Consider the following 25,549-nt stretch of genomic DNA (forward strand, 5'->3'; position numbering starts at 1 on the left):
GCGGTGCCGTCGCGCCCTTCCCTCGGTCAGCGGCGCCCCGACGGCAGCCCCCGCCGCCCGCCTACCTTTCTCAGCGCTGACATTCTAGTGCATTATTCACCGGGCAGGTGCGGGCTGGGCGCGGCGGCGCCGCCGGCTCAGGGTCGGGCAGAGCGCGGCCGGCAGCGGCAGCAGCGCCCTACGCCCAGCATCCCGCCGCCGCGCGCGCCCCCGGCGGCTCTGCGCAGTCGCGCGCCCCCTGCTGGAGCCGGCAGACGGCGCAGGGAGGGGGGAGGGACGGGCCGCGCGGAGAGGGCACGCCCCCCGCCGCCGTGTCAGCCAATGGGAGGACGCCGGGCTCTCGACGGACAGGCGCGGCGGGGAGCAGGAAGGAGGACGGGCGCGGGCCGGCTGGCTCCGCGGGGAGGTCGGGCTGTGCCGGGCCATGGCGCTCAGCAGGAAGGAAGGTGAGGCCGCGGCCCTGCTGTCGCGCGGGAGGCGAGGGGAGTGCGCGGAGCGGTGTTTACGGCCTCGGGCGCGGTCTCCCTGCACGCCGAGCGGCGCTCCCGACGGCCTCTCGCCGCCGCCCTCCTCGCAGCGGGGCTCGGCCGTCCTCGTGCTCTGCCTCGGCCCGTCCTGGGGCGCTGGGGCTGAGCGGGCCGCGCGCGGGGCCGGGGGAGGTCGGTGCCGGTGCCCGTACCCGCCCCGGGTCCCGTCCTGCGCTCTCTGAGCTGGGCTCGCCGCGGAAAGCCGCGGCGTCGGGGCTGGGGGGAGCGAGCGGCAGCGCTTCGTATCAAAGCGTAACTTCGTTCAGTTTGTTTGGCGTCTGAGTTCTGGGAAGCCCGACTTTTCGCAGGAAGAACGTGGTTGTAACAATGTGGGTGTTTGGTGAAGTGCTGTGTTGTTCTACAGAGGAGTTCGGCGTGGCTGAGCTCTGAGCGATCTGAATTCATGCCGTCTGCAGCGCCTTTGTGGCTGACTTTAAGTTTTCCCATAGTCCCCGACTTGAATCTTTTCTGATAGAGTGTGAGTGCCTGGACAGTGAGGTCAGTGCCGAAGTGCTTGCCGGCTGAACGCAGCTAGTGACAGCTCTGAGGGAGTGTGGAAGCAGAGCAGAGCTCTCTGTCCTAGGTACGGATCCATCCGATAGCCGACGGAGTAATCGCTGTGTGTGCAGCATGCCTTCCTATGGGGAAAGGCAGAAGTACAGATGGATGTTTTGTGAGAGAAACTTAATGAGTAGGGGAAAGAGTTTATTCACTCATAAATAAGCATAGGACTCGGGCTGAGAGTGAGGTGAGCAAACTTTGTGCGGAAGAGTGGTGGGTGCCCCATCCCTGGAGACACCCAAGGTCGGGCTGGGTGGGGCTGTGAGCACCTGATCTGGCTGTAGGTGTCCCTGTTCATTGCAGGGGGGTTGGACTGGATGGCCTTGAAGGGCCCCTTCCAACCAATTCTGTGAAATTCCGAAGGACTCCAACTCCTTGAAACCAGAGGTCACAGATAAAAACACGTGTTTTTGTGAGGTGGAAGAGAAAGTTACAGTGACCTGGCTTGAGTGGTAGTTTGTACTCTTTAACACGAAGCCACTCGTGTTCCCATGTAAGGAGTAGTGGTTTGAAATTGGACATAAAATACAGCAAGGAGAAGAAGGCTAATAGGATGCCACGTGGGCACCTGGGTTGGAATAACAAAGTTGGAAGAGTCTGCAGCTTCATCTGAGCAGGCACTGCACCTGATGGCAACAAGCAGAAAATGCTGAAGGCTGTTGTTTTTTGTTTATTTCTGTCTGATTAGAAACAAACAGTGGAACTTTTAGTTTTGCTTTGAACGGGGCTATAAGAATAAAAGGGACGGCCAACAGCTTGTTGGGATGAATTATCACTGGAAAGAATCAAAGTAACTTAAAGGTAGTAAGCCAGCAGTACGGGTAAGGGAGATCTACTCAGGAATGGGTTGGACAGGCCTATCTGGGAAAGTACAGGTATGAGTATTGTGGTGTTTGCATGCGTAGTTTTTCTTGTTTTCAGTTGTGTGTATAGCAATGATACATAGCAGAGCTAAATTGACTGAGGAGTTCTCATTCAATGCATTATTGATAAGATGATTCTCCACAGTGGACGATGTATTCCATTGCTGTTAAATATTAGTTGCTTCTTCAAAGCCATATCCATCATTTTTGAAGCATGTGGGGTTCCAAGATAAAGCTGCCGTACAGGCTGACAGAGTGATGGCCTGGCTGCTAAAGGGTAGCCCTGAGGTGCTGGTGCCTTGCACATCACTGACGTTCACTGCTAGTAAGCGCTACCAAAGTTAGCATGCCACATGAAGACCCAGGGATACCACAGGCTTCCCATTTGGGAGGTTATACTGGAAAGGTGGTGACTGATAGTCAGCACGACCGCTAACAAAAAAAAATCTGAACAGAGAGTATTGCACTGCGGAGTGCTATTTCATTGTTTTTGTGATGAAATTTAGGTTTCGGGCAGGAAGCTCAAACATGTATGAGGGTTGGAAGGAGATTGTAGTTCCTTAGTTGTTTTTTTTCTTTCTTTAATGGCCTTGTCGCATTCATATACAAGTACTTTGTCCTTGCAGAAAAACACACCAATTTTTCTGTTTGCTAATTGAGAACAACTTTCCTTCTTACAGATTTTGGTGGGGTTATTTTTTCAACTCTCTGTAATTTTTTTTGAAAACCCTTTGAGGATATTTGTAAAAACAAAACAAAAAAAAACAGTTAAGGTATTTACCCTATATATTAATGAATAAGGGAATGTGATCTAGAAGTGGAGTTTGATGTCTGGCACAGGCTGTTTGTGCTCTGCAAAAGATATATTGACTGTGTGGTTTTGTGTTTTGGTAGGTTTATGGAATTTGGTTTTTGTGGGTTTTTGTTCATTTATTTGTTGGTGGGGTTTTTTTGGTTTTTTTGGTTTTTGTTTTTTTTGCTTTGGTGGTTTTTTGTAGGGACAGGAAAGGTGTCTTTTTTTTTTCCTTGGGCAGCAATCAACAATGCATCTTGCAGTGCGTGGCCAAAGATTTATTATGGATGATGCTGATCTAAACTTGATTTGAGCAAGAGGGTTTATTTATTCGGGTTGCTGCTGATTAAGTCAGTGATACCAATGTTTTTGTGATTAAATGTAGAAGTTATACTAGAATAAACGTGGTTGAATCTGCCATTAAAACTTATTAGGGGATGGAGGAAATAAATTGTGGGCTGCTGTTGCTGACTTCAGCTTTGAGCCTGAGAGAGTAATGTAGCCAGAGGGAGATGCTGACGTGGTAAGGGACGAACAAGCAGACGCGGTACCTCCAGATTTGTAATTAGGAAGTCTGTGAAGGTAACGCCTATGCAGATAACTGAGCATGCAGATTCTGATGTAATGCAGCCGTTAGGGTCCTTGGGAGTGGAAGGGGTGTTGTTGGGTTTAGAGAGATTGGGGTTCTTGGTTTTTTTGTGTGTGTGGAGTAATCCTTGAAGAGCTACCAGGCTGTCATTTCCAGTAGGCAGTGTTTGGTTTCTTACAGAATCATAGAATGGTTTGGGTTGGAAGGGACCTTGAAGATCATTGGGTTCCAGCCCCTCTGCTATAGGCAAGGTCACTTCCCTCTAGAGCAGGTTGCTCAGAGCCCAATCCTTTCGGTTGTCTCTAGTTCAAAAGGTTTTAAAAGAAAACAACAAACAAGTGCTAGAAACTTGCACTTCTATGGGTTCCCTAATGATTTGTATTAAAACGCCCTTATAACTACTAGAAAGAAGGGAAAGTCTTTGTCACTGAAGCTTCCTTCCTTCCTTCCTACAAGTGCCTTGTAATGATGGGCTATTTGACATAATATTGATTTTGTTAGATGCACATGGGAACATCTGTAGCAATTGCTGGATATTATGAAGCAATCAAATACTCAAGTCACAGCCAAGCCTGTTGTGTTTACTCCCTGAGGAAGGCTAGGTGGGCATGCAGTTGTTCACTTTCTATATATTTTGTATGCTCAGTGATACTACTTCTGGCAGTTCCATGGTTTGATTTGTAAATATTTGTATTTTGAAATTCATTTTAGTTTCTTTCAAGCGGCGAGAGAAAGTTCTCTTTAAAATTTTCAGAAATCTTTTTTCTTCAGTAACCTAAGCTGGGAGTTGGTTTTTTTCACTAGTTTAACTGTTCTTAGAGCAGTGTTTAAAGCAGCTGAGTTACTACTTGTTTTCTGTGTTACCTGCAGCACGTAGCGTGGGATTACCCGATACCAATGGTGTTGCTAAGTTAGAATGGAAAAAACACCCTCCAAGATCTAGTAAAAACATTACTGTAGTTGCTCAAAAGAAAAAGGCTACTACTTCAGCTTGCACATATACACTAGAGTTTGCTCACCTCAGGCCATATACTCTTGGCGTTCCCTGAAGCAGGAAGAAGTTCTTAGGTCAAAGTAAGGTTTAAACTTTCTGAAGTTCAGGTAGTTTGCACTCTGTGTTTGCAGAGCACTGTTTCAGTGAGCAGTGATGTTTTAAGCGTGCAGCTTGTGGAGCTTTTTTCAGGTTTGTTACTTTTTTCCCCCTTTGCCACCCCTTCAACTCTCATCCCACGTAAAAAATAAATAATTGCACTTGGCCCACTGTAGAGTAGCAAGAATGATTAATTTTATTAATTTTAATGAGCAGACTTGTTCTCCTTTATTAAGGATAGATGTGAGATCTTTAGATGTTTTGAGTGAGATCTGTTTGTTTGCACAGTATGAGAAATGCATTATGACACGCCTAGAAACACAGCTAGCCTGCACAAACTGATGCGATGGTAAAGATGCTTTATTTTCCCAGGGCAATAGTAAGAATACACAATTGACAAGGTTTTGCTGTGAGGCAGGCAGTGTTCTCATGAACAGCTGGAACAAAATCCTGCTGTTCTCATTGTGTTGGCTGTGTAACTTCTTGTTATCTGTGTCATGTCAAGTCAAGTTTATTAGATGTCTAGGAGCTTGCAGTCGCAATTAAAGTGGCCTACTGAGAGATCTCTAAAGCCTCTGCTGAGACAGGATGGCACGATCTATTAGTCAGATTCTTATTGAACTACACAGTCATGCAGAACTTGCTGACAGATGTAACACCAGTCGTACTGATTTTGAAGCTGCAGGGTGACACCGAGATCATGCTTAGTGAAGCTGAATCAGTTTCATCTTAGCTAAGAAGAGAAAACAAATATCTGCTTTCTATATTGCATATCTTAGTTTTGTATCTGTGATTGCTATGAGTCACGTTGGCCTGGGGGCCCACAGGTCAGTCTGAGTGGTACATCGCTTGCCTGTTGTGACTTTCTACTTAATTTAGGTGAATGCGTGACTGTGGGGTATGCGGTCACTGTTTCCTTTCTCCTCTACTGACGTCTTAAACTGTATACTTAAATAAGTTGCTCTTGTTCAAAGGTTGCTTCAAAGAAGGGAGAATGATGTATTACTGAAGTTTCAGGTAACTAAGTGGTTTTCCTTGTACTATAAAGCGTAGTGCTGGGTGAAAAGATAAATGGAAATGCATTTTTATGGACTACTGTATTACAGCACAAAGCTGGAAGTTATTTATTACAATTCAATAACTACATTAAGAGTAAGATTAGTAAAATCTAGGCAATTAGTATCCAATTTTAATGTCTAATGGGACATGGAACACTAATAGAAGTTTTGGAGAAAACGATGTATGGCGTTTTGACACAAACCTTAAGATAGTGAAGTTAGTGTTACACAGATTAAAAATGACAGCATCTGAGCTTCTTGTGCAGCTCTCCGTGATAAAAGGTTAACAGCTGTACTCACATGCAGACAGCTCAAGCACTGAATTTGTGTGGCCTTGAATACAATAAATCCTTCTGTTTCATTTCCAAACAGTATGTTTCTTCCCTTTTCCACCTAAATATGCAACAATGGCTTTATTAAGAGTAATGTTTTCTGTTATATGGAATGCCAGTGAGATAAACTGTAAAACTGGGAGAGGACTGTTGCTGCGTTTGGACATTCAGCCAGAAATGTACTTTTTTTTCCTTTAAGCTGTCATTCACATTTTACCAAAGTAGTAGAATGTAAAAATTGTACAAGGAAAGGTGATTAAACAGAGGAAAAAAAAAAACAAAACACATTTTTAGCATTTCTACCTCTGGAAGGGCCTCCAGAGTCTTGGGGAACGTATTGTATGTATTCAGACGCAGGTTGGTGTCAGCATGGGTAGATACCCAAAATAATTTCTTCAATCGTTCAGATGGGTTAGCCTTAGTGATTTTTCTGGTTTTAAGGTGCAGGTGAATTCCACCCTGAAATTTTAAGCTGAAAAATTACTTGGTAAACTTCTCAGGAAAGAATTTTGGAGCATAATAGTGCCTTTAAGAAACAAGGACTTTCTGGACTTAAAAAAGAGAGAGTCGTAGTATGTAAAAGTATTCATTTGTAAGTAAATACAGCTAAATGGAAACAAGATATTGTGGCTGATCTGCAGAAGGGCATACTCTTTGACCAAGCACAAGGTCTGAGATTTGGCCTCTGTGTTTATCTACAGTGGCCTCTTTCAAGGGCTAGACAGTCTGCTTTAGCCTGCGTTTTCTGCAGCAGCTCCTTCAGTCCCTGCTCTTGTCATGTAATTGTTGTTTAGCTGTCCTCATAAGAACCTGTTACCATAGCTTCACCTGCAAGATGAGGGCTGTTTATAGACTGTGAACACTAAGCAAAATACTGTGAAATCAGAGAATTCCCATTCCTATATATGTAAAACTGTACTTTGACTACATCTTGAATTCTGTATGTTTCATACCAGTTTTTTTTCTTTTGGAAAGGAAAGGTTACCCCCCCATGTTAGTGTTTTGCTTTGATTTACATACATACCATCTGTGGTGGAATGGAAGTATGTCAGTCTCAGCAAAGCTGAACTCATTGGTAGCAAGAAAATGAAAACCTTTTTTTTTCTTCTGACTTGGACAGGAGTACCCCTTTTATAAATATGACATATACCCTTATGATGTGAACATCTAGGCTACATGGTGTGTAATTGTATTCATAGTATACTTATTCTCTTCCTCATATGTCGATGCAGCTTGAACACTTTTGAAAATGGGGAAATTATATATATATATCTGTTGGTAGTTACATGTAAGTGAACTTAACTGAAAGATTGTTTTTGAATGGAATGGGGATGATTTGTGTTCTGTTTTTGTCTGGAAGCAATGTATATGTGGCTCTTCTTGTATTATGAAACTTGGATCGAGATTAATTTATTTCTTATCAGATATGCTATGTATTGATTTCCAAAGACTTTAATAGGGCCTTGGATTCTGTGCAGTTTCATCTGTAGTGAAAGCACTTCAGCTGCTGAGCGGCTGGCCAGCTGAATTGCTGTTCAGAATACACACCAGCGTTCTTGGAGGGGTGGCTAATGTGTAAACAGTATGATGCTGTGCACATGTCTATCACTAGGTGCTGTAACTGCAAACTGAATTTCGCTCATATTGTGAGGTATAAGCTAGGTCTCTCTTGTCTTTTTGAGCCTTGCACTGATTCTTGGCCATAGCTCTTTATGCTAGGCCAAATAAATAAAAGGTCAATCAGCTTGGACAGTTGAGCAACTCCTTCAGAAATGCAGGCCTAAAATGCAAATCTGCATATTGTGTGGTAAAAGGGTGTCATGGTTTTATAATTTTCAGTTATTGGTACTCCACATCATAACATCATGTAGTGAATGTACCTGGTTCTCAGAAGAGAAGGACTGCTACATTCCCCATGGTACTTTGCTCCTCTGTTACCATTTTCCAGTCAGAGGGAAAAGATAAAAGCTCACAGTATAAAAACTTGCAGATCACGAGACCTCGTCCCTTTTTCCGCCGTCTCTCATCCTGGCAGCACCTCGCTCTCCAGCCGTCTTATCGTTGGTAGTAGAGTAAGGCCTACCTTGATTTTGGGACATTCTCTCTCTCTGTATTGGATTTATCAGCTTAAATTGTAATTATATTGTATTATAGTGTGTTGTTTTGCATTCTGATATTTTATTTAGTGAATTAGTTTGTTTCTCCTCAGATTGTTGCCGCTGTTCTTTGCTCTCAGGGCCATCTCCTTACCCTTTTCCCCTTTTCCCTTTTCCTGGGGCGTGGGCCCGTGGGTCCCCCGTCCCCTTTGTCACGGAACCGGGCCGAACACCCGTAAACCATTGACAAAGGGGAAGCAAGTATTGTAGGAAATAGTTAAAGAGAATGGAAAACACCTCCTAACCAGGAGTCCTTATCAGTTTTCCACCTGCTAGCTGGTAAAAATGGCAATGTGGCTGATGTTTTCTGTGTTTTAAGAGACCACTACACACTTTTATACCTGTCTGTTTGGGTCTTAGTGAAATCCATGCGTCTTGACTATTTTTTTTCTTCTGCAAGTGGTCCCATTGAGTGTCCTGGTTTAGAGTTGACTATGTAGCTATGATTAAAGAAGCAGTGATGATTGAGGTATTGGGATTATTCTACCTGATAGACCATGGCCCTAGGGAAGCTGCTCTAGCTGATCCTAATTTGGGCACTAAATGACGTCTGGAGGTCCTTTCTTGCCTTAACTGGTCTGCAATATTGTGACAGATCTGTAAAATAACAATGCCAAAATAGCCTTTGTAGGTGGTATGATACGTCAGAACAACAGATCCTTCAAGGATTATAATTCTATTGAATACTGGAGAATAATTCTGCGCTAACAGATGAACTGAACGTCTTAATGAAGCCTTGTCCAAACACTCTGTTCTTTCCATTGTCTTCTGTTCTGCTGTAATCTTTTCTTCTCTGCATTAGCCAAAATAATGAGTTAAAATATCTTACACATGAGATGGTTTCAGAAGAAATTCTTGTCTTCTCAGGTTGCATGGCACTGCTGTTGGTAGGAGAGAGATGAGGTAGGGCAAGTCACAAGCCTTTCGAAGCTCTGTGTTCGGCACTCGTGATGCCATTTGTTTTATGCTTGATGCCCAACTTACATTTGAGTAGGCAACAGGCAATCAACTGAGAAACACCACGGGGGTGCTTACAATATATATGGCAAGTAGCCAAAAGTACATGGCAAGCGTTCTCCAAAGAAATGTTTCTTGAGGACACAGTCTCCTTCTACGCTCAGCTGGACAGGAACACTTCTGATGCTGATCAGAACGTTATTTGTCCAATTATTTGATGTGGTTTTTGTTATAAACTGTTGTGCTAACTGAGTTTTCAGTTATGCTGTCAACCCCAGGAGAATCTCTATAGCAGTGCTATTCCTATATTGGCATGTGTGCAACTGTGGGGAAGTCGCATATGTAAGTAAGACAAGAAACTTAATGGTGTCAGCTTAACACTTAGATACCAAACAATACATTTAATTGAAGGAAGGCTTTTTATTCTTAGAAAACTGTGTAGAAAGATCCTGGATATTCATTTGTATCTCTACCCAGTGTATGTTCTGTACTTTCTCCTGGAGCTTGTTTTCCTTCTGTTATGTCAAACTGCAGACACATAGTGCTTTTTTCAGTTTTCTGATGTATTTGTACTTCACTGTTTATACAGGCGAGTTGTCAAGAATTAGCCACTTAACAGCTTAGTACCTGTTACAAGATGTTTTCCTTTCTGAAAACATTGGCTTCTTTTTGTTGCTGAACAATTCTTGGAAAGATGCACTTTTGAGTGTTGCTTCAGCTTAATCATGAAGTAGGAAAATCCAGTGTGTATCAGTTACAGGCTGTTTGTTTTGGTAGCATTGTACATCTTCATCTGGAAAGAAAAAAACTTGTTTTGCTTCTGAAATCTAAATAGAAAATGAATTCAGAAGACTAAAGAATGGATGGGTTTGCAGTTTTACATTTGTAGGTATATCAGAATTGAAATTGTCTCCAAAAGATGCATCAACTATTCTCTTTGTAACGTGTTTACAGCTTTCTATACTGGCTGCAAGACTCCAGCGCTTTTGTTTGAAGCCATAGAAGTACAATAGAAACCGTGTACTTTGCTGTAAAATGACTCAGGCATATAAGAAGATCCACATGTTAAATGCAGCTATTCTTTGAATGAAAGTAGAGATCACTGTTTTCCTTTATTGGCCATTTAAACTGGTGCTTATCACTACTATAAGACAAACTGTGCTTCTTTTAAGTAGAAAATTTGAAGTCCATGGGATTTCTGTGAGGAAGTAGAGCAAAGTCTCACCCTAATGTTTTAAATGCTTATATATGCATTTTTATTTACTGATCTTAAATATGACTGTGGGTTAGGTACTGCTGGAGTTGGGGGATGGGAGGAGAGGTAGCATGTAAGCAAAGTTCAGGATCTTGGTTATTTCACTAGCCCTTTATTTAAAAAACAGTCATGCATTCAGGGTAACTCAGCTTATTTTTTTTTAATAAGAATGCCTGCCTTGTACACCATTAATAGGTATGGAAGTCAACTTAACTAGATTTGTTTGTGTCATGTCTCCTTTCTGCTGGCTTTAGCTTCAGAGACCCACTTCAGATTCTTGATGGTCTAAGTCTACCTGTACGTATATAATGAATCCAGATTGTGTTTTGTATAATACATCTGCTGTACTGTTTGGAAAACTTTGTTCCCTTGGTGAGCTTTGTGATAACTAAGAAAATTTTTTCCTAGTTATTTAAGAAGTACGGGACCTAGTGTGACTGTATACACCTAATCTTTTGGCTTAGTTTTCTTGCATGTCAGTAACTAGCTGTAAGGATCTCTGAAGTAATTTGTGAAGAACACAAGATTAAAAGCAACCTTTGAAGTTGGTTCTAGTCCTTCTTGTTGGAAACTGCCCTGTAGGTTTTATAGAAGTTTAGAGCTCAATAGAAGAGCCTTTCCTAACTGCCTTATTTTATTTTGACCAGTTTGTTCATTAAAAGAATGTTGAAAGTCTTCTAGATGTTTACCAATGCATTTAGCTTGGCAGTTCAAATTCATCATTAGTATGTTTGTGACCTCGTCTTATACAACCTTATTCTTGAGCTATGTAACACTTCCCACTATTTCATACTTAAAATTCTTCTGGCATTTGTTTGCTTGTGCTAAACAGTTCAGGATCTGTGTTCTTCCATGTCTTGCTGATTATTGTAGAGACTCTTCTGCTCTGAGTTCAGCTAGTTTATATACAGCAGACTTAAAGTTCCACAGTGTTTCCAGTGAGGTGTTTTGGGAGTTGTACTTTAATGCAGTACATTTTCGTGTCTCAGATTAAAAAATGTTTGGCTCAGTAGGGTCTTGGATCACACTGTCATTATACACGACTTTAATCACACTAGTGGCTGAGTCTCTCTCATAATTGATAATACACACAGGTTTTCTTCTGTAGTCACCTGTAGTTTATTAATCTCTGCTTAAGAATTTCTGCTTGTCCCCATAAGCATAGAGATTACCCCAAGAAAAATGTAGTTCTTAAGGCTCCATTTTTCTCTTCAGTCTTTATAACCTTGTTGACAGAGGCAGCATCAGTCTAGCTTGGTCTTTCCCTACAGCAGAGGAGCAAAGATTCTCTTCAAATCCTTAGAAGTTGTGCCAGGTGTTTCTGTTGTTATTATTACTGTGGAGTGCCTCTTTTTTTTTTTTTTTACCATATCTGTAATAAGGTTTCCCTTGTGCAATTTTGAACTATATTGGTGCAGCATGCACACACAGCTGAGACCCTCCACTATCACATGGACCTCAAGCACACATGGTCTGAGGTCTGGCAAATTCAAGTACACCCAGAATGCAGAGTCACTTTTAGTTGATGATTATAGAAAGAGTAATGCTTTTCTCCCCTTTGGTATCTTGATTTCAACAGTATATATCAATGATATAAGTGAAACTTATTCATTGCAGTATTAAAGTTCTGTCACCTTCCTAAAAAGGAAAGAGGACAAAAAATGCGGCAAGCAGTTCTCTTTTCCTCTTCTTCTTCTCCTCTCCTCTTCACAGTTCTGTGCCCTCGTGCTTGGGCTCTGGAGACACTGGCAATGGGCAAATCTCACACGTTACACTGAACTAAAATGACAATTAATTAAAATTGTAGAATCATTAAGGTTGGAAAAGACCTCTGAGATCATCTAATCCAACTTTCAACACATCATCACCGTGACCGTGAAACTGTGTCTCTAGGTGCCACATCTACCATTTTCTTGAACACCACCAAGGATGGTGCCTCCGTCATTTCCCTTGGCAGCCAAGGGAAATTTCTGATATATCACTTGCTTATATCATTTATATTATCATTGGCTTATATCATTTCTGATATAAGCCAAGATGCCATTGGCCTTCTTGGCCACCTGGGCACACTGCTGGCTCATATTCAGCTGGCTGTCAGCCAAAACCTCCTGATACATTTCTGCCACACAGCTTTCCAGCCACTTGGGTGAGGTTGTTGTGACCAAAAGTGCCGGACTTGGCAGTTGATCTTGTTGAAGCTCATCCTGTTGACCTCAGTCCTTAGATCCAGCCTATCCAGATCCTTTGTAGGCTCTTCCTACACTAAGGCAGATCAACACTTCCTCCCAACTTGGTGTCATCTTTGAACTTGCTGAGTGAGCACTCTGTCTCCTTGTCAAAATAACCAATAAAGATATTAAACAGGGCCGGCCTCAGTACTCACTCCTGGGAATCACCACTTCTTGCCATCTGGATTTAACTCCATTCACCACCACACGCTGGGCCTGGCCATCCAGCCAGTTTTTTTCCCAGCAAACTGTACACCTGTCTAAGCCATGAGCTGCCAACTTCTTCAGGAGAATGCTGTGGGAGACAGTGTCAAATTCCAATGTGATAACACAGAGCCTCAAGACGTGGTGGCTCCTGAGCTGTGATCATCATGGGTAGAGGCTTAGAGCTTCCATCTGTTGTCACAGTCTGGCCAAGTGTTCAGAATCATCTTTCTTCAATAATGTGTAGCTATGGAGACATTTTTCTATACATTTCAGAATGCATTCTCAGTAGAACATGGAAAGCATCTTTAATTTTCAACAGGTTGCAAATAATGGGTTGTCAGTTATACCTCAGAGGATCAAAGCCATGATAAACTACTGTGGTAGCTTTTAAAGACTTATTGTGTATTGGACAAATTTAGAACCATAGAATCACTTGAGTTGGAAGGGACATTTAAAGGTCATCTAGTACAACTCCACTGCAGTGAACAGGGACACCTATAGCTAGATCAAGTTGCTCAGAGCCCTGTCCAGCCTGACCTGGAGTGTCTCCAGGGGTGGGGCATCCACCGCCTCTCTGAGCAACCTGTTCCAGGGCTTCACTGCCCTTATCATTTTAAAAAAAAAAAAAAAAAAGCTTTTTCCCCATATCCAGTGTAAATCTCTCTTCTTTTACTTGGAAACTACTTCCCCTTCTCCTGTCACAAAAGACCCTGCTTAAGAGCCTTCCTTCTTATAGCCCACCTTTGGATACTGAAGTGTGCCTTCATTAATTCTTGCTTGGTCTGTGTCCTTTAAAACATATGAATGTCCTTCTGCTTTTTGGGAAGTTAGGGTAGTTGAAAGCAATGCAGTGCTGTTGCTTATGCACATTGTTCCTTTTGGCAGCATTTACACCGCTGCTATTCTTCACCCCTGCTTCCCTCTCTCACTTACAGTTTCTCATCTGTTAGAACAAAGTGAACTCCGGAACTAAGAGTAGTGATATGTTTGCTGTGTTCCTTGCGCAAGGCTCTCCTTTTTTTTTTCTTGTAATTGTCTTATTATTGGTGTTCATATTTCTTCCTTGTTCAATTCAAGTACAGGCTCAGTTCTAGAGATAATTCCCCTTAAACTATTCTTTCTTTCCCAGACTAGAACACTACATTTGTTATGTGTGTATACAGTTTTCAAGAATATCTTCCAAAACTTAGTCATGAGGAAATATTAAATCCTTTATGTCTATCATGTTAATGATTACAGAAATGTGGCAACTTTTTTTGGTTCTGATTCTAAATACCATATCCTTAATTTTCCTGTGCTTTATGAAGAATTCATTAGGTCTTTCAGAAGCATATCTCAAAATTGCTTGTGGTTGTTCAGAAACACTTTCCAGAGTAAAGTGTTCCTGGATTGGACTCTTGAAAGAAAGAACAAATCTGTGCAGATCCTCCGTTAGTAATTTCATAGAATCAGAGAATGGCCTGGGTTGAAAAGGACCTCAGATATCGAGTCTCAACCCCCCTGCCAAGTGCAGGGTCGCCAACCACTAGACCAGGCTGCCCAGAGTCACGTCCAGTCTGGCCTTGAACGTCTCCAGGGACGGGGCATCCACAACCTCCTTGGGCAACCTGTTGCAGTGCGTCACCACCCTCTGTGTGGAAAAACTTCTTCCCAATATCTAACCTACATCTTCCCTGTCTCAGTTTAAAACCATTCCCCCTTGTCCTATCGCTATCCACCCTTGTGAACAATCGTTCCCCCTCCTGTTTATACTCTCCCTTCAAGTATTGGAAAGCCACAATCTTCCCGAAGCCTTCTTTTTTCCAAGCTAAACAAGCCCAGTTCCCTCAACCTTTCTTCACAGGAGAGGTGCTCCAGCCCTCTGATCATCTTGGTGGCCTCCTCTGAACTCATTCCAAGAGCTCTGCATCTTTCTTGTGCTGGGGGCCCCAGGCCTGGACACAGTACTCCAGATGGGGCCTCACAGGAGCCGAGTAGAGGGGGACCACCACCTCCCTCTCCCTGCTGACCACTCCTCTTTTAATGCGGCCCAGAACATAGTTGGCCTTCCAACATATATACGTATGTACATGTATACATAGCTGTGCAACTGGAATGGTGAGAATGAGTCTTATTCCATTTTGGAGCTCTGATAAGAAAGATATTTCTCTGATAGATACTTTGTTCCATGCATTTTCTTCAGTTTGTTCTTAAGATGTAGTTAGTTCTAAGGGTCTGAACAGTTTTTACCAGATGTACAGATAGATCTGTGGTGCTGCATAGTACCAAACAAGTTAGGGAGAGTTCTAAATGGGGGAGAAAAGCCATTATATAGTGGCAGACATGACCAGCATCCTGTGGTTAAAGCAACACTTGTTGACATAACAGGATTATTTTTTATTATTAATATTTTTTAAGTAATTGCAGCAATAGAACCCTGAGGAAACAGTATCCTCTATCATCTGAAAAAGGTTTTGGTAGCTTAGCTCTGAGTGACTCTTAAATGCAAAGCAGAGTGCTTGTGAAGTGTTGTGCATGGCAGGATAGATATTATTCATCAGTCTAATTTTCTTGTTTGTTGATATATAGGAAAAACTCATCGGAAAAGCGTTGGACCATGGGCAGACTTCATTTATGTATGTATTGTTGCAGGTTGCAGTATGTTTAGGATTCTAAATATATCAGACTAAATTAGTCAGGCTTTTTTCCAGCTACTTAAGGATACCATCTTGTAAAATTCTCCTAACGAAGGTTTACTGCTGGGGTTTGTTAATTCCTGCTGTACTATGAAGGCTTGAAGTACATCTGGTTCCAAACAGGCATCTTGTTATGCCCTAGATGTCACTGCTGCCCATTTCCATTCTGTTGTGGCTACTGGGGCTTACTGCTTCCCTGAAGAGATGTCTTAGCTGTACTGAGAGGCACTGTCAGATGCAGAAGTGCTGCAGGCAGTAAAGAGCACCCAGCTTCTTCCCTTGTTCATGCTGCAAACCAGTAAGCTTTTGTGTTGGCAGCTGAACTACATCTTTTCTGAAGTAAATACACTGCTGCTACTGATCTAGATACTTATTTCTAAGCAAGAGAGGTATTTGTTGAAAGTATGCCTTCCAAGGTATTTGTACCTTTCAAAGGCGAGTGTTTCAGGTTGCTTTCTCAGACAGAAGTGTTACAGGTGAAAAGAGCCCATAAGAATAAGCATGTATTAAAACTGATCTCATTGCTTTCTGAAGCGATGCTAATGTGTATGAGTATAGTTCAAATATTTTTAAAATGAAAGAAAAGAGTGGAGTCATTTTTGGGGAGGAGAAGAGGAATGTGGGGTGTGTTCGAACAGATGACTAGGGAAATCAGACTTCAGGTGAGGAATGGAATGTCTGCTGTAGCAAGTAGGAGGGTAGCTACAGCAGATTTGGAGAAAACTTACTTCCTTGTTTAGATTTATTGTTATCTCAGACAAGATTTTGGTATCTCAAACAAGCTTTGGGTACAGTACAAGTGCCTGAATCTGGAGTTGGTTAAAGTGTTGCATATTAGTAGCTGTGCTTAGGGAGAGAGGGTCCAGGATAAACCTCTTAGACAACTTACTTCAGCGTCAGAGATCTTCAAAAAGCATTTACATCTGTCTTACTGTACTGGTTATTTCTCTACTTTCCTCAGAGGTCAGTAACTGTGGGTTTTGTCTTTCTAACGGTAGAATATCTGGGCAGGGAAACTTCAGTAAAAGTGTGTTTGATACACACTGATCTGTTGATGTCTTCCTGGGAACAGGTTAACCTGCAATATTTAACCAGCAAAATGGGTTGTGTTTTCTTGAAGTGGGTGTCTCTTGTAGCTTGTCTCAAGATTTTTGATATCACTTTATGATGAATATGTGTAGAAAAACTAAATTCAGGCCCCACAGGCAAAGCTTTCTGCTCAAGTGACTCTTCAGGCTTAGCTCTTTTCTTGGGTCTTTTTATAAGGTCAGTGATTATTCAGGAGATTGGGTCCAAGCAGAAAGTGATTATGCATACACTAGTAGGAGCTCAAAGAAGTCGAAAACATTCTTCCCTGCAGCTGTGACATGGCAGTTGAAACCTATCACCAATGCAGTGTGGGGAGATGATGGGAAGATAGAGCTCATTTCTCCAAGACTGGGAATTCAAGGATTTCCCAACTCGGTGAATCTGATTCCTTAGCTGTAAAGTAAAGCAATTTATTGAAGAGATCTATGAGCTGCTACGATGTATTTTTGGCAGAATTACTTTAACGTTCTGCACCAAGTCACTTGTATAGTGTCTGTATAATTTCTGTTAAATTTAAAATTGGAATTAAGGTCACATATTTTCCTCCAAATCTCTTTTCCCTCCTTCTTGCTCCCCATCTTCCTGCAATATCTGGTTGAACGTTTAGAATTTATGAAACTGGGGATGCTCTGCAACAGACAAAAAAAACTTACAAGATGTTACTTCAAGTGATTGAAATATGCATGTATTTGTATAAAGATGATAATTTTGTTGATGACTAAATTATTTGCATATATTCCTTTTCTTTAATCAAATGATGCTTGCATTTGAGTTAGTAGCAGATTGCAGGTGAAATGAGAAGGTGGTCCATAAGAGGAAGAGGCGTATAGGAATAGTTCTACTTGGATAGAAATAATTGGGTTACCATGTGTTTCTGCTGTTGTTTACAAGCTTTTCTATGTAATTAAGCAGTTTTATCTTACTGGTTTTTAATGAGTGATTCAATTGCAATGCCACTATGCCAGGAGAGACTGTTATTTCAAGCAGCTTTGTAACGCTTCTGTAAGAGGATATCTTTAAAAGTATCTGTTTTAAAAGAAAATTAAAAATTGTATTTAGTGTGCAAACATACTGTGTTAATTTATTACCAAAATCTAGTCCAATAGGGCACTTTATAAGTCACCTTGCTAGTGGTCTCTGGGGTTTTAAAGCTGGTCTATTCTGACACAGTTTAAGATTTTAATATATTAAATCTTCAACTTTATTACATGTGAGAGGTAGGGACTACTGAAGACAGATTTGCACTGGATATGCTGGAAACTCTTGTGTCAATTAGACTTTGGTTTTGTATATTTTTAATGTCTTAAGCTACTTTTTAAATCAGTGATTTTTTTTTCCTATTTAAAAATGTTTTATTACTCCACAGTGTTCATAAAGAACGTCCTGAAACGCCTCTATGCTGAGACTTCATCTTCTCCTGTTCATGCTTCGGGTGGAAAGGAGGAGGCGGTTCTCATAAATCTGGGCTCAAAATCCAAAGAGAATGATTTGGAAAATGTTCAGACTTTGTCAGCAGATGCTAGTACGTCAAGTGGGACACTCAGCAAATCATCTCGAGGTGAGACTGCATGCTCCTTTTTCTGATAATATGCTCTTAAATATAGTTACTTGAGAACGGTATAGCATCTACTTCTTTTCATCCACTTGATGCTAGCAGACAAATATCAATAAAAGAGCTATTGGTAATTGGAATGCCTGTGGTCAGTGCGTAAGCCTTCCAAAAGCCATGAAATTATCCTTGTATATATGTATGTTTCTAACATTAGCAATAACTAGTATGAAACTGTGGACTCAAGAATTGGTCTTGATCGTCCTTGTGGGTCCCTTCCACCTCAGGATATTCTATGATTGCTTCTGTAATCTATTTGTTGGTATAATTTTGTCACTGTTACAACTCTTCTCAACTATTAGAGATGCACCCAAAGATTGAGGGTGTAAAATGATCCAGCACTAATTCCTACCCTTGTGTTGCAACAGAAACCCCAGGTGCCTGTAAGCACAGTGGAAGGCAAATACCAATTCAGGCAATATATTCATATCCTGCTAAAGAGTATTATTTTCAGTGAAGATGCGTGCAGTAAAAGTGACGCAGATATTTTAACAGGTAGGTAAAAGGTCTCTTGCAAATGGGTTGTAAAATATGGATGCTATGCCAAAAGATGATGGAGCTGTGAAATAAAGTAGCTGTGATATTACTAGCAGGTGAAAGGCTCTTTGCTTAAGTGTAGAAAAAGTGTGAAATGCTTTGTGTTGTAGCTCATCTAAAATAAAGTTTTGCTGTAACTGAAGGAAGCAATTAAACCGGTTGACTTGAAGTAAAAAGACATATTTCCAGAGAATATCTATAGGGATGGTGCTTAGTTAGACCTGTTACTCGCAAATAAGGAAGTGCTGATCACAGATGTGGTCAGAGACAAGAGATTAAAGTCATGAAAGAAGTGACTGAATTGGCTAGTAGAATTAGAGCCGTGTACTTCATGAGAACAGACTTCTCTGTTGTTCAGAGATCTGATTGGTAGGATCCAGTGGAAGAGTAATCTGGATATGCAAAGGAGCTCAAGTGAGCTCGTTAATCTTCAAGCATAACTTTCTAAAAGCACAAGAATAACCTGTTTTGATATGCAGAAAGCTGAACAGTTTTGGCAGGATACCTGACTGAGTTCAGATGCATCAAGACGAAGCAAAAGGAAGATGAGGCAAAGCGCACCTTGACAGGTCTTCATAGCCAGCTCTTTGTTCATAACAGGGTAAACAACTGTGAGATATCAGCTGCTTGCACTAACCTCATGGAGCAAAGCTCATACAATACAAAAGTAAAATGTGGAGAAGGTAAAAGCTGACATCAGCTTCCCAAAATAAATGTGGAGATGTTGCCTGAGTATTCTGGGATGGAGTTGGGAAAAATTCATCCAAAGTTCAGCTAAAGTTGGCATTCATGAGGGATGTGGAGAGAAACAAAAAGGGTGGGGGCAGCAACTGGAACAGTGAAGAAAGTGTGGGTCTACTGCTCAACAGGCAAGGGACTTTTTAATAGAGGACGAGGAAGAGACTGAGGTGCATAGTACCTTTTTTGCCTCTGTTTTTACTGATAAGATTTGGCCTACCAAGACCTGAGGGCTAATGTTAAAGTCTACGGAAGTGAATCCTTACAGTAGATGATGGCTAGGGAGTTCTTAAGCAAGGTGCACAATTGCATGTCAGTGGAATGAGATGGTGTGCATCCAGGAGAACTGCCTGGTGCTGTGGCTGCTTTCTATTATCATTGAAAGCTCACAGAGACTAGGAAAGGTAAATATTATGCCTACTTTTGAAGAAGGGCAAGAAGGAGCATCTGGGAATCTGCAAATATATTATGGAATAACTCCTTCTGGAACCTATTTCCGAACACAGGAATAGCTAAAAGATGAGTGGAAGCAGTAAGCTTTTAGCAGAGGCGGATTGTGCCTGATTAACTCAATTGCCTTCTGTGATGATGTGCTTTGTTTGAAGATAAGGAGAGCACAGTGCACATTGTTTAATTTTTAGCAGGATCTTCAGCACAATCTACTATAGTATTTTTATCCCCAAAATGGGGAGATGCCAGCTAGGCAAGTAAATGATCAGGTAGATGGATAGACTGACAGGTTTAAAGGATAGTGGTGAGCCATATAAAGTTCAGTAGGTGGCTGTGTGCTAGCGGTGTACCTTGTGGATTAACACTGGGCTGCAAGGTCCTGTGTGTGGCATGGAACAACTCTTGATACAGGCAGGGGGCCAAGTGGCATGAAGCAGCTGTACAGAAAAGGACCTAGGTCACTGATGAATGGTGTATCAGCAGTGCATCCTGAAAACAGAGGACTGACTATATGTTGTGCTGTATTAGCAATATAGCCAGCAGGTCAAAGGAAGCAATCATTCCTTCTGTGAGACCATAGTGGAGTAGCACCTCACTTTCGTGAGACCGTATTGGAGTGAGGCCGTACTGAAAGTACTGTGACCAGTGGGCTCCTCTGTAAAAGAAGGGTAGTTACAAACTAGAGTGAATCCAGTGGAGGACACCATGATACAGTGCTGGATCACTTTAAATATGGTGAGACAGAAAATTGAGCTTGTTTAGTTTTAAGAACATTGAGAGGTAATCTCATTACTTTCCCTCTGCCTATTTAGTAGTTAATATAAGAAATGTTTCTTTCAGATGTTTGGCAACATATCTTGGCTATAGAGCTTTCTTACATCTGTCTGTGGTGGAATTTGTCTTTGAAGGGCTGTGTGATTGTTGCCCCATGTTGCATCCAGTTAAGGTGACAGAAGATTGCCTGTGAATCTCAAATTGTTGGATTCCCATTTTGTTTGCTTGTTTTTAGATTAGTACTTTTAGTACTTCTTTTCTGTAGTTTATAATGAGAGGCGCAGTTTCAGAGGCTGATAAAGCATTAAGCTTGTGCTGTAAAATGATATTTAATAGCATTTGGAAATAATTGTACTTTGGAAACAGGTAATAAATAGCCTGTTATCTTTAATGAAAATACTGAATAAATGTAACTATGGGGTAATTTCTGATGCTGAAAATGCTTTCATTTGTGTTAAGTGCTTGGCATTCCTTATAAACTGGGTTCTGCCCAGACTCCAGCTGATGTGGGAGGTGAGAAGGAGAACTTGAATGACCTTGTGATGTATAACTCCTCTGTTTCGTTAACTGTAAGAAAACAGTTCTAGGCACTAGATACAAACACAGGCTTTTGTTCCAAAATCCCAGTACAGGTATAGTACAACTCGTGGGGAAGAGAACATTGAGCAGCAGAAACACTTCCTTATTTAGGATTCTCACAGCAAAGCAACAGGGCTGTCCTTTGAATTAACAGCAAATTAACAGGGCTTATTTTCTGTTGGAGGCAAGTGAATGGCTAATAGCATTTTTTTTCTGGTTATGGTTTCATTCAAATTTAATAAAAGCTCTTGCTTAAATAATCATTTACTTGCTGTGATTTCTTTTATGGCATTGAGCACTGAAAGTATACGTTTAGTGTTAGGCTGTAAGATTTGGAGTCGTGGACTGTGTAGCCTTGGAAAAAGACATATGTTGATCAAATTTTTTTGATCTTACACTATTTTAAGTAACTTCTTTCTTGTAGCACAAAGGTTATGTACTAACTGTGAAAAAGCTGATCATTTAAGTAGCAGTAGTCTGAGTTTAAGATGGATAATGGAAAATGAGAGGTATTTTTTGTGTAGCTGTGGTCTTCTTCCTAGCTTGAACGTTACTGTCAGTCCTACAAAAATTTACCGAAAAATTAAGTTTGGAATCAAAAAGAAACTGAGGATTTTCTTTAAATGAACTTGATTTAAGATCCAAATATTTTCTAGCGTTAAGTAACAGCTTTTACTGTGAATCACAATGTTCAATTTGTCTTTAACAGCTATTTTTAAATTGTGAAAATACTATTAACAATATGCACAAGCGAACCCTTCTCCCCAGATTCTTGTATTTATTAGCCCATAAAACTTTAAGGTTATACTTTTGGATCTTGATCCTGTAAATATTTGCATTTAAATGCCTCTTTTGAACTCAAGTTAAGATGCTTAAGTATTCAGAACATCGGGAACTGTGTTTATGACTTATTCTCATTTAATCTTGTAAGAGGCTGTAATAATTAAGTTTAGTATCAGAAATGATTGTACCATAAATTTTCACACACAGTTCTGGAACTGAAGCTTACAATGAGACACGGCATAGTTGGAGGTTAAGTGAAGATTCTGAGGGACGCTGTCCTTTGCGTCTACGTGTTGGACTTTTGAACAACTTTTACATCTTCTTGTAGAAGGTGGTAGTTCTACAGTGTGGAGAAAATGTGGAGATTCCTATTCTTCTGCACTCCCAAGAGGGAGGATAATTATTTATATCTCAAAATATTTTTGAAGTGACTTAAAAAAAAAAAAAATGTAATGAACACCAGTGTCCAATATTTTTTATTGGATTTCTGTTTTCCTAAAACAGGTTTTGTTCCAATTCTCTTACAGTATTCAGTGAGTAAAAGAATTTAACAAAAATAGGGATTTGTTTAGCCATAGGACAACTAATTAAGACTTCCTAAACATGTTTTTTCCTTCGAGGAACCTGATTCTTTTATTGCAAGAGCTATACCTCAGTTTTAGAGGATTCAAGAAAATAAGTTTTATCCTGCTTCAATATAATGTTAAGGAGGCTTTAGATATCTAGCTTTCTTATGTTAAACCCTTTAAAATCAAGGCATGCATGTAATTAACCTGAGCCTTGTTAAGTGAGAAAGTGTTAGAGAAAGCAAATGGAAAACTGAAAGTTCATGCAAATAAGAGGACTTAATTTTCCTTTCCGTGACCTTGTGAATATGTTTCCGAGTAATATAATAAATATTTAAAGATGCTTAAAAGCTTCCTTTACTGGAAAAAAGAAGTGTCTGGCAAATGACTGAGAAAGCATTTCTAGGAATGAGTTACTTAAATATGGCTTTTATCTAGATGTTGTACTTGAATAGGTTTCGTTCATTTCTGACCCTTGTTAGGACACTATCTACCTTGAACAAGGATTAACTTCATAGAGGATATTTTTCTTGAGTTACATGGTTCTTTGCTTACTTTACTTTTCTTTATACTTTAAAATCTTGGTAACTTCATACAATACCTTTTATAGTGTGTATTCAAAATTGATATACATGCTTCTGGCTAGAGATTCGTTACCTGCCAATTTGGATTTTTAATAGCCTCTTTTGTCTTTGCTCTTGATCAGAATTATAGCTACCTTTTAAAGGACTTGGGATTTACTGCTTGATGTTTAGTATCTTTATAAAAACTAAATTTTAAAATTTGCTGAAGAATAATGGTATTCATGTGAAACGTCATATATATACTTTTCCCTACAAAGCATGTTGTTTCACTTTTTTCCCTCCTTCAAGAGGAAAAATGTAGAGTCTAGACAGTATGAAATCTTGTGGGGACATCCTACCTGATGTTTAATTCCTTCTCTTCAAGTGTGACTGAAGCAAAATGATTATTCCTAAGTTTTAATTAAGGGCAAAAAGGAATTCTATATCGTTCTACCAGAGTAGACAAAAATGCAATTTAATCCATATACTTGGAATAAAAATATGAATGTATTATGTGGAATGTACCTGTGGAATATTCCAGTACTGTTATCCTGCATGTGAATTTTCTGTCAAAATTCAGTACAGCTGTGTGGGGCTTTTTTGTTGTTGTCCATCTTATTTTTCCCCTTTGAAGTTAATGCCAACCGTATGCTGTTTCAGAAATAATCAGAGTTTGAATGCCTGGACTGTGTCCTTACTATTCCTAATCCTGTCCTCCCAGAGCCATTATGTTTTAGAAAGCTTAGACTTGTGACGGAAGCACCTGGAACACAAAGCTTTTTGAAAAAAGGTGTACAATCAGCACTGGCTTTTAGTTGATCGAACTGATAAAGTGCACTTACTTCAGAAATCAAACTCTAGCAGTACGCAATGAAGTAAGCAGCCTTAGGGTCTGGTTCTGCAACTCAGCATCACTTTAGCTGTTAATTGTTAGGAAAGGCTGTCTATTGTGAATAAGATGAAGAGCAATGGAATTACAATTATTATAAAATGAAGTGTTGTCACACAGTCTTATCTCAAGAGTTTAAAATTCCTCTCATTACCTGCTTTATTTCAGTGGTATTATTATACTGTGCAAATGAGATAAATGCATGCAGAAGTGAATGCTTGACAGAAGGCACTCACCTCTCATGGCTGTGGTAGAAACAGTGCTCAACCAGATTTCCAAGCTGGTAGATATATGTTTGAGGGAGAATGTAAAGATACGGGGTTTGAGGGAGGAAAGAATATAAATATGTCCTATCTCTGTTCAGATTGAGTGGGCTGCCTATCTAATACCTGTAACTTCAGTTGTGATGGAAGCAGACTTGTAATTTAGTCTCCAGTTCCCCTAGCAATGTTTTTTGCTCCTGATTGACCAATTCCTTCTTTTTCGTGGTTCTTGTATATGTACATTTACTTACTCTTCCACATCTTCACTTCAAACAGCTTAGCTGCCATAAAGAAATCTGCTGCTTCTGTGACAACTGAAAACAATTTAACAAATACCTTATTTAATAGTATGTACCAGTGATCTAATAGAAGTAGAAAATGCCAGCTTCAGCTGTATGTGTAAACATGCTCCAAACTTAAATGTAGTCAGCTGCACGGAAACTAGTTATCTTGAAAAAGGAAACAAAAAATGCCTTCTGTAAGAACAACTCCATAAAATGGACTTTTCAGCTAGAAGAGGGCTGAGAGACAATCCTGAGGTAAGCTGAGCTGTAGCATAACAATTGTCTGTTAACATTTGCTCTGTCCATCCTTTTTGAAATAAGAGATGTGGTCCAGCCCTTCAGTCGTTTTTGTAGCCCTCCTTTTGACCCACTCCAACAGCTCTGCATCTTTCTTGTGCTTGGAGCCCCCTGCCTGGATGCAGTATTTCAGATGGGGCCTCATGAGGGCAGAGTAAAGGGGGACAATCACCTCCCTTGTTCTGCTGGCCACATTCTTTTGATACAGCCCAGGATACAGTTGGCCTTCTCTGCTGCAAGAGCATGCTGCTGGTGCATGTCCAGCTTCATTACCTTCATTAGATCATAGCTTGAACTGGTGATTGAGCACCTGCTGAGGGGGTGTGGCTGGCCCAGGTAGCACAGGCAAATTGTTCCTGTGCTCTTCGTGTGATTGGAAAGGATGGACCCAGGTTGGAGTCACCATGGGCTCATATAAGGGTCAGCCACTGAAGAAAGAGGTCTCTGGGACCTTAGCTGCTTCCTGAGAAGGGGTGCTGCATAGCCAGAGATTCCCTTCACCAGTTGGGTGAGTTCAACTCTTCTTTCTGCATATGACTATTGGCCTACCTGTGAATATTTTACCTGGTATCACTAAGAACCTGTCAGAAGCAGCTTTGCTTCTTCATAACCAGAACACCAGCTTTTTGTCTGTCAGGACCCTCAAGTCCTTCTCTGCAGGGCTGCTCTTTAGTGAGTGCTTCTCAGACTCTGTACGTGTACCTGGAATTGCCCTGATCGAAGTGCAGTGTTTTGCATTTGACCTTACTGAACCTCATAAGGGTTTTCAAGCCTACATAGGTCCTTCTGCAAATCCTTCTATCTTCTTTGTCAGCTGTACCTCTCAGCTTGTTATCG

At 40.9% G+C, this 25,549-nt stretch overlaps 1 protein-coding gene across 7 annotated transcripts in view; it reads left to right on the forward strand.

The window, feature by feature from the left end:
- Positions 330 to 25,549, forward strand: part of ERICH1 (glutamate rich 1) — a 99,188-nt gene continuing 73,968 nt past the window's right edge. For 6 of the 7 annotated variants that reach the window (XR_002436546.1, XR_002436544.1, XR_002436545.1 and 3 more), the window contains exons 1-2: positions 330 to 446; positions 17,747 to 17,938. Coding sequence is in view for 1 of the 7 variants with exons in the window: in XM_021390286.1 (XP_021245961.1) it covers positions 425 to 446; positions 17,747 to 17,938 (214 nt within the window). In the remaining 6 variants the exon portion in view is untranslated. Of the gene's footprint in view, positions 447 to 17,746; positions 17,939 to 18,357; positions 18,485 to 25,549 lie in introns of those variants that run through there. The other variant, XR_002436548.1, reaches the window with a different exon arrangement.

Source organism: Numida meleagris, chromosome 3 (assembly GCF_002078875.1).
Source record: "Numida meleagris isolate 19003 breed g44 Domestic line chromosome 3, NumMel1.0, whole genome shotgun sequence".
NCBI lineage: Eukaryota > Metazoa > Chordata > Aves > Galliformes > Numididae > Numida > Numida meleagris.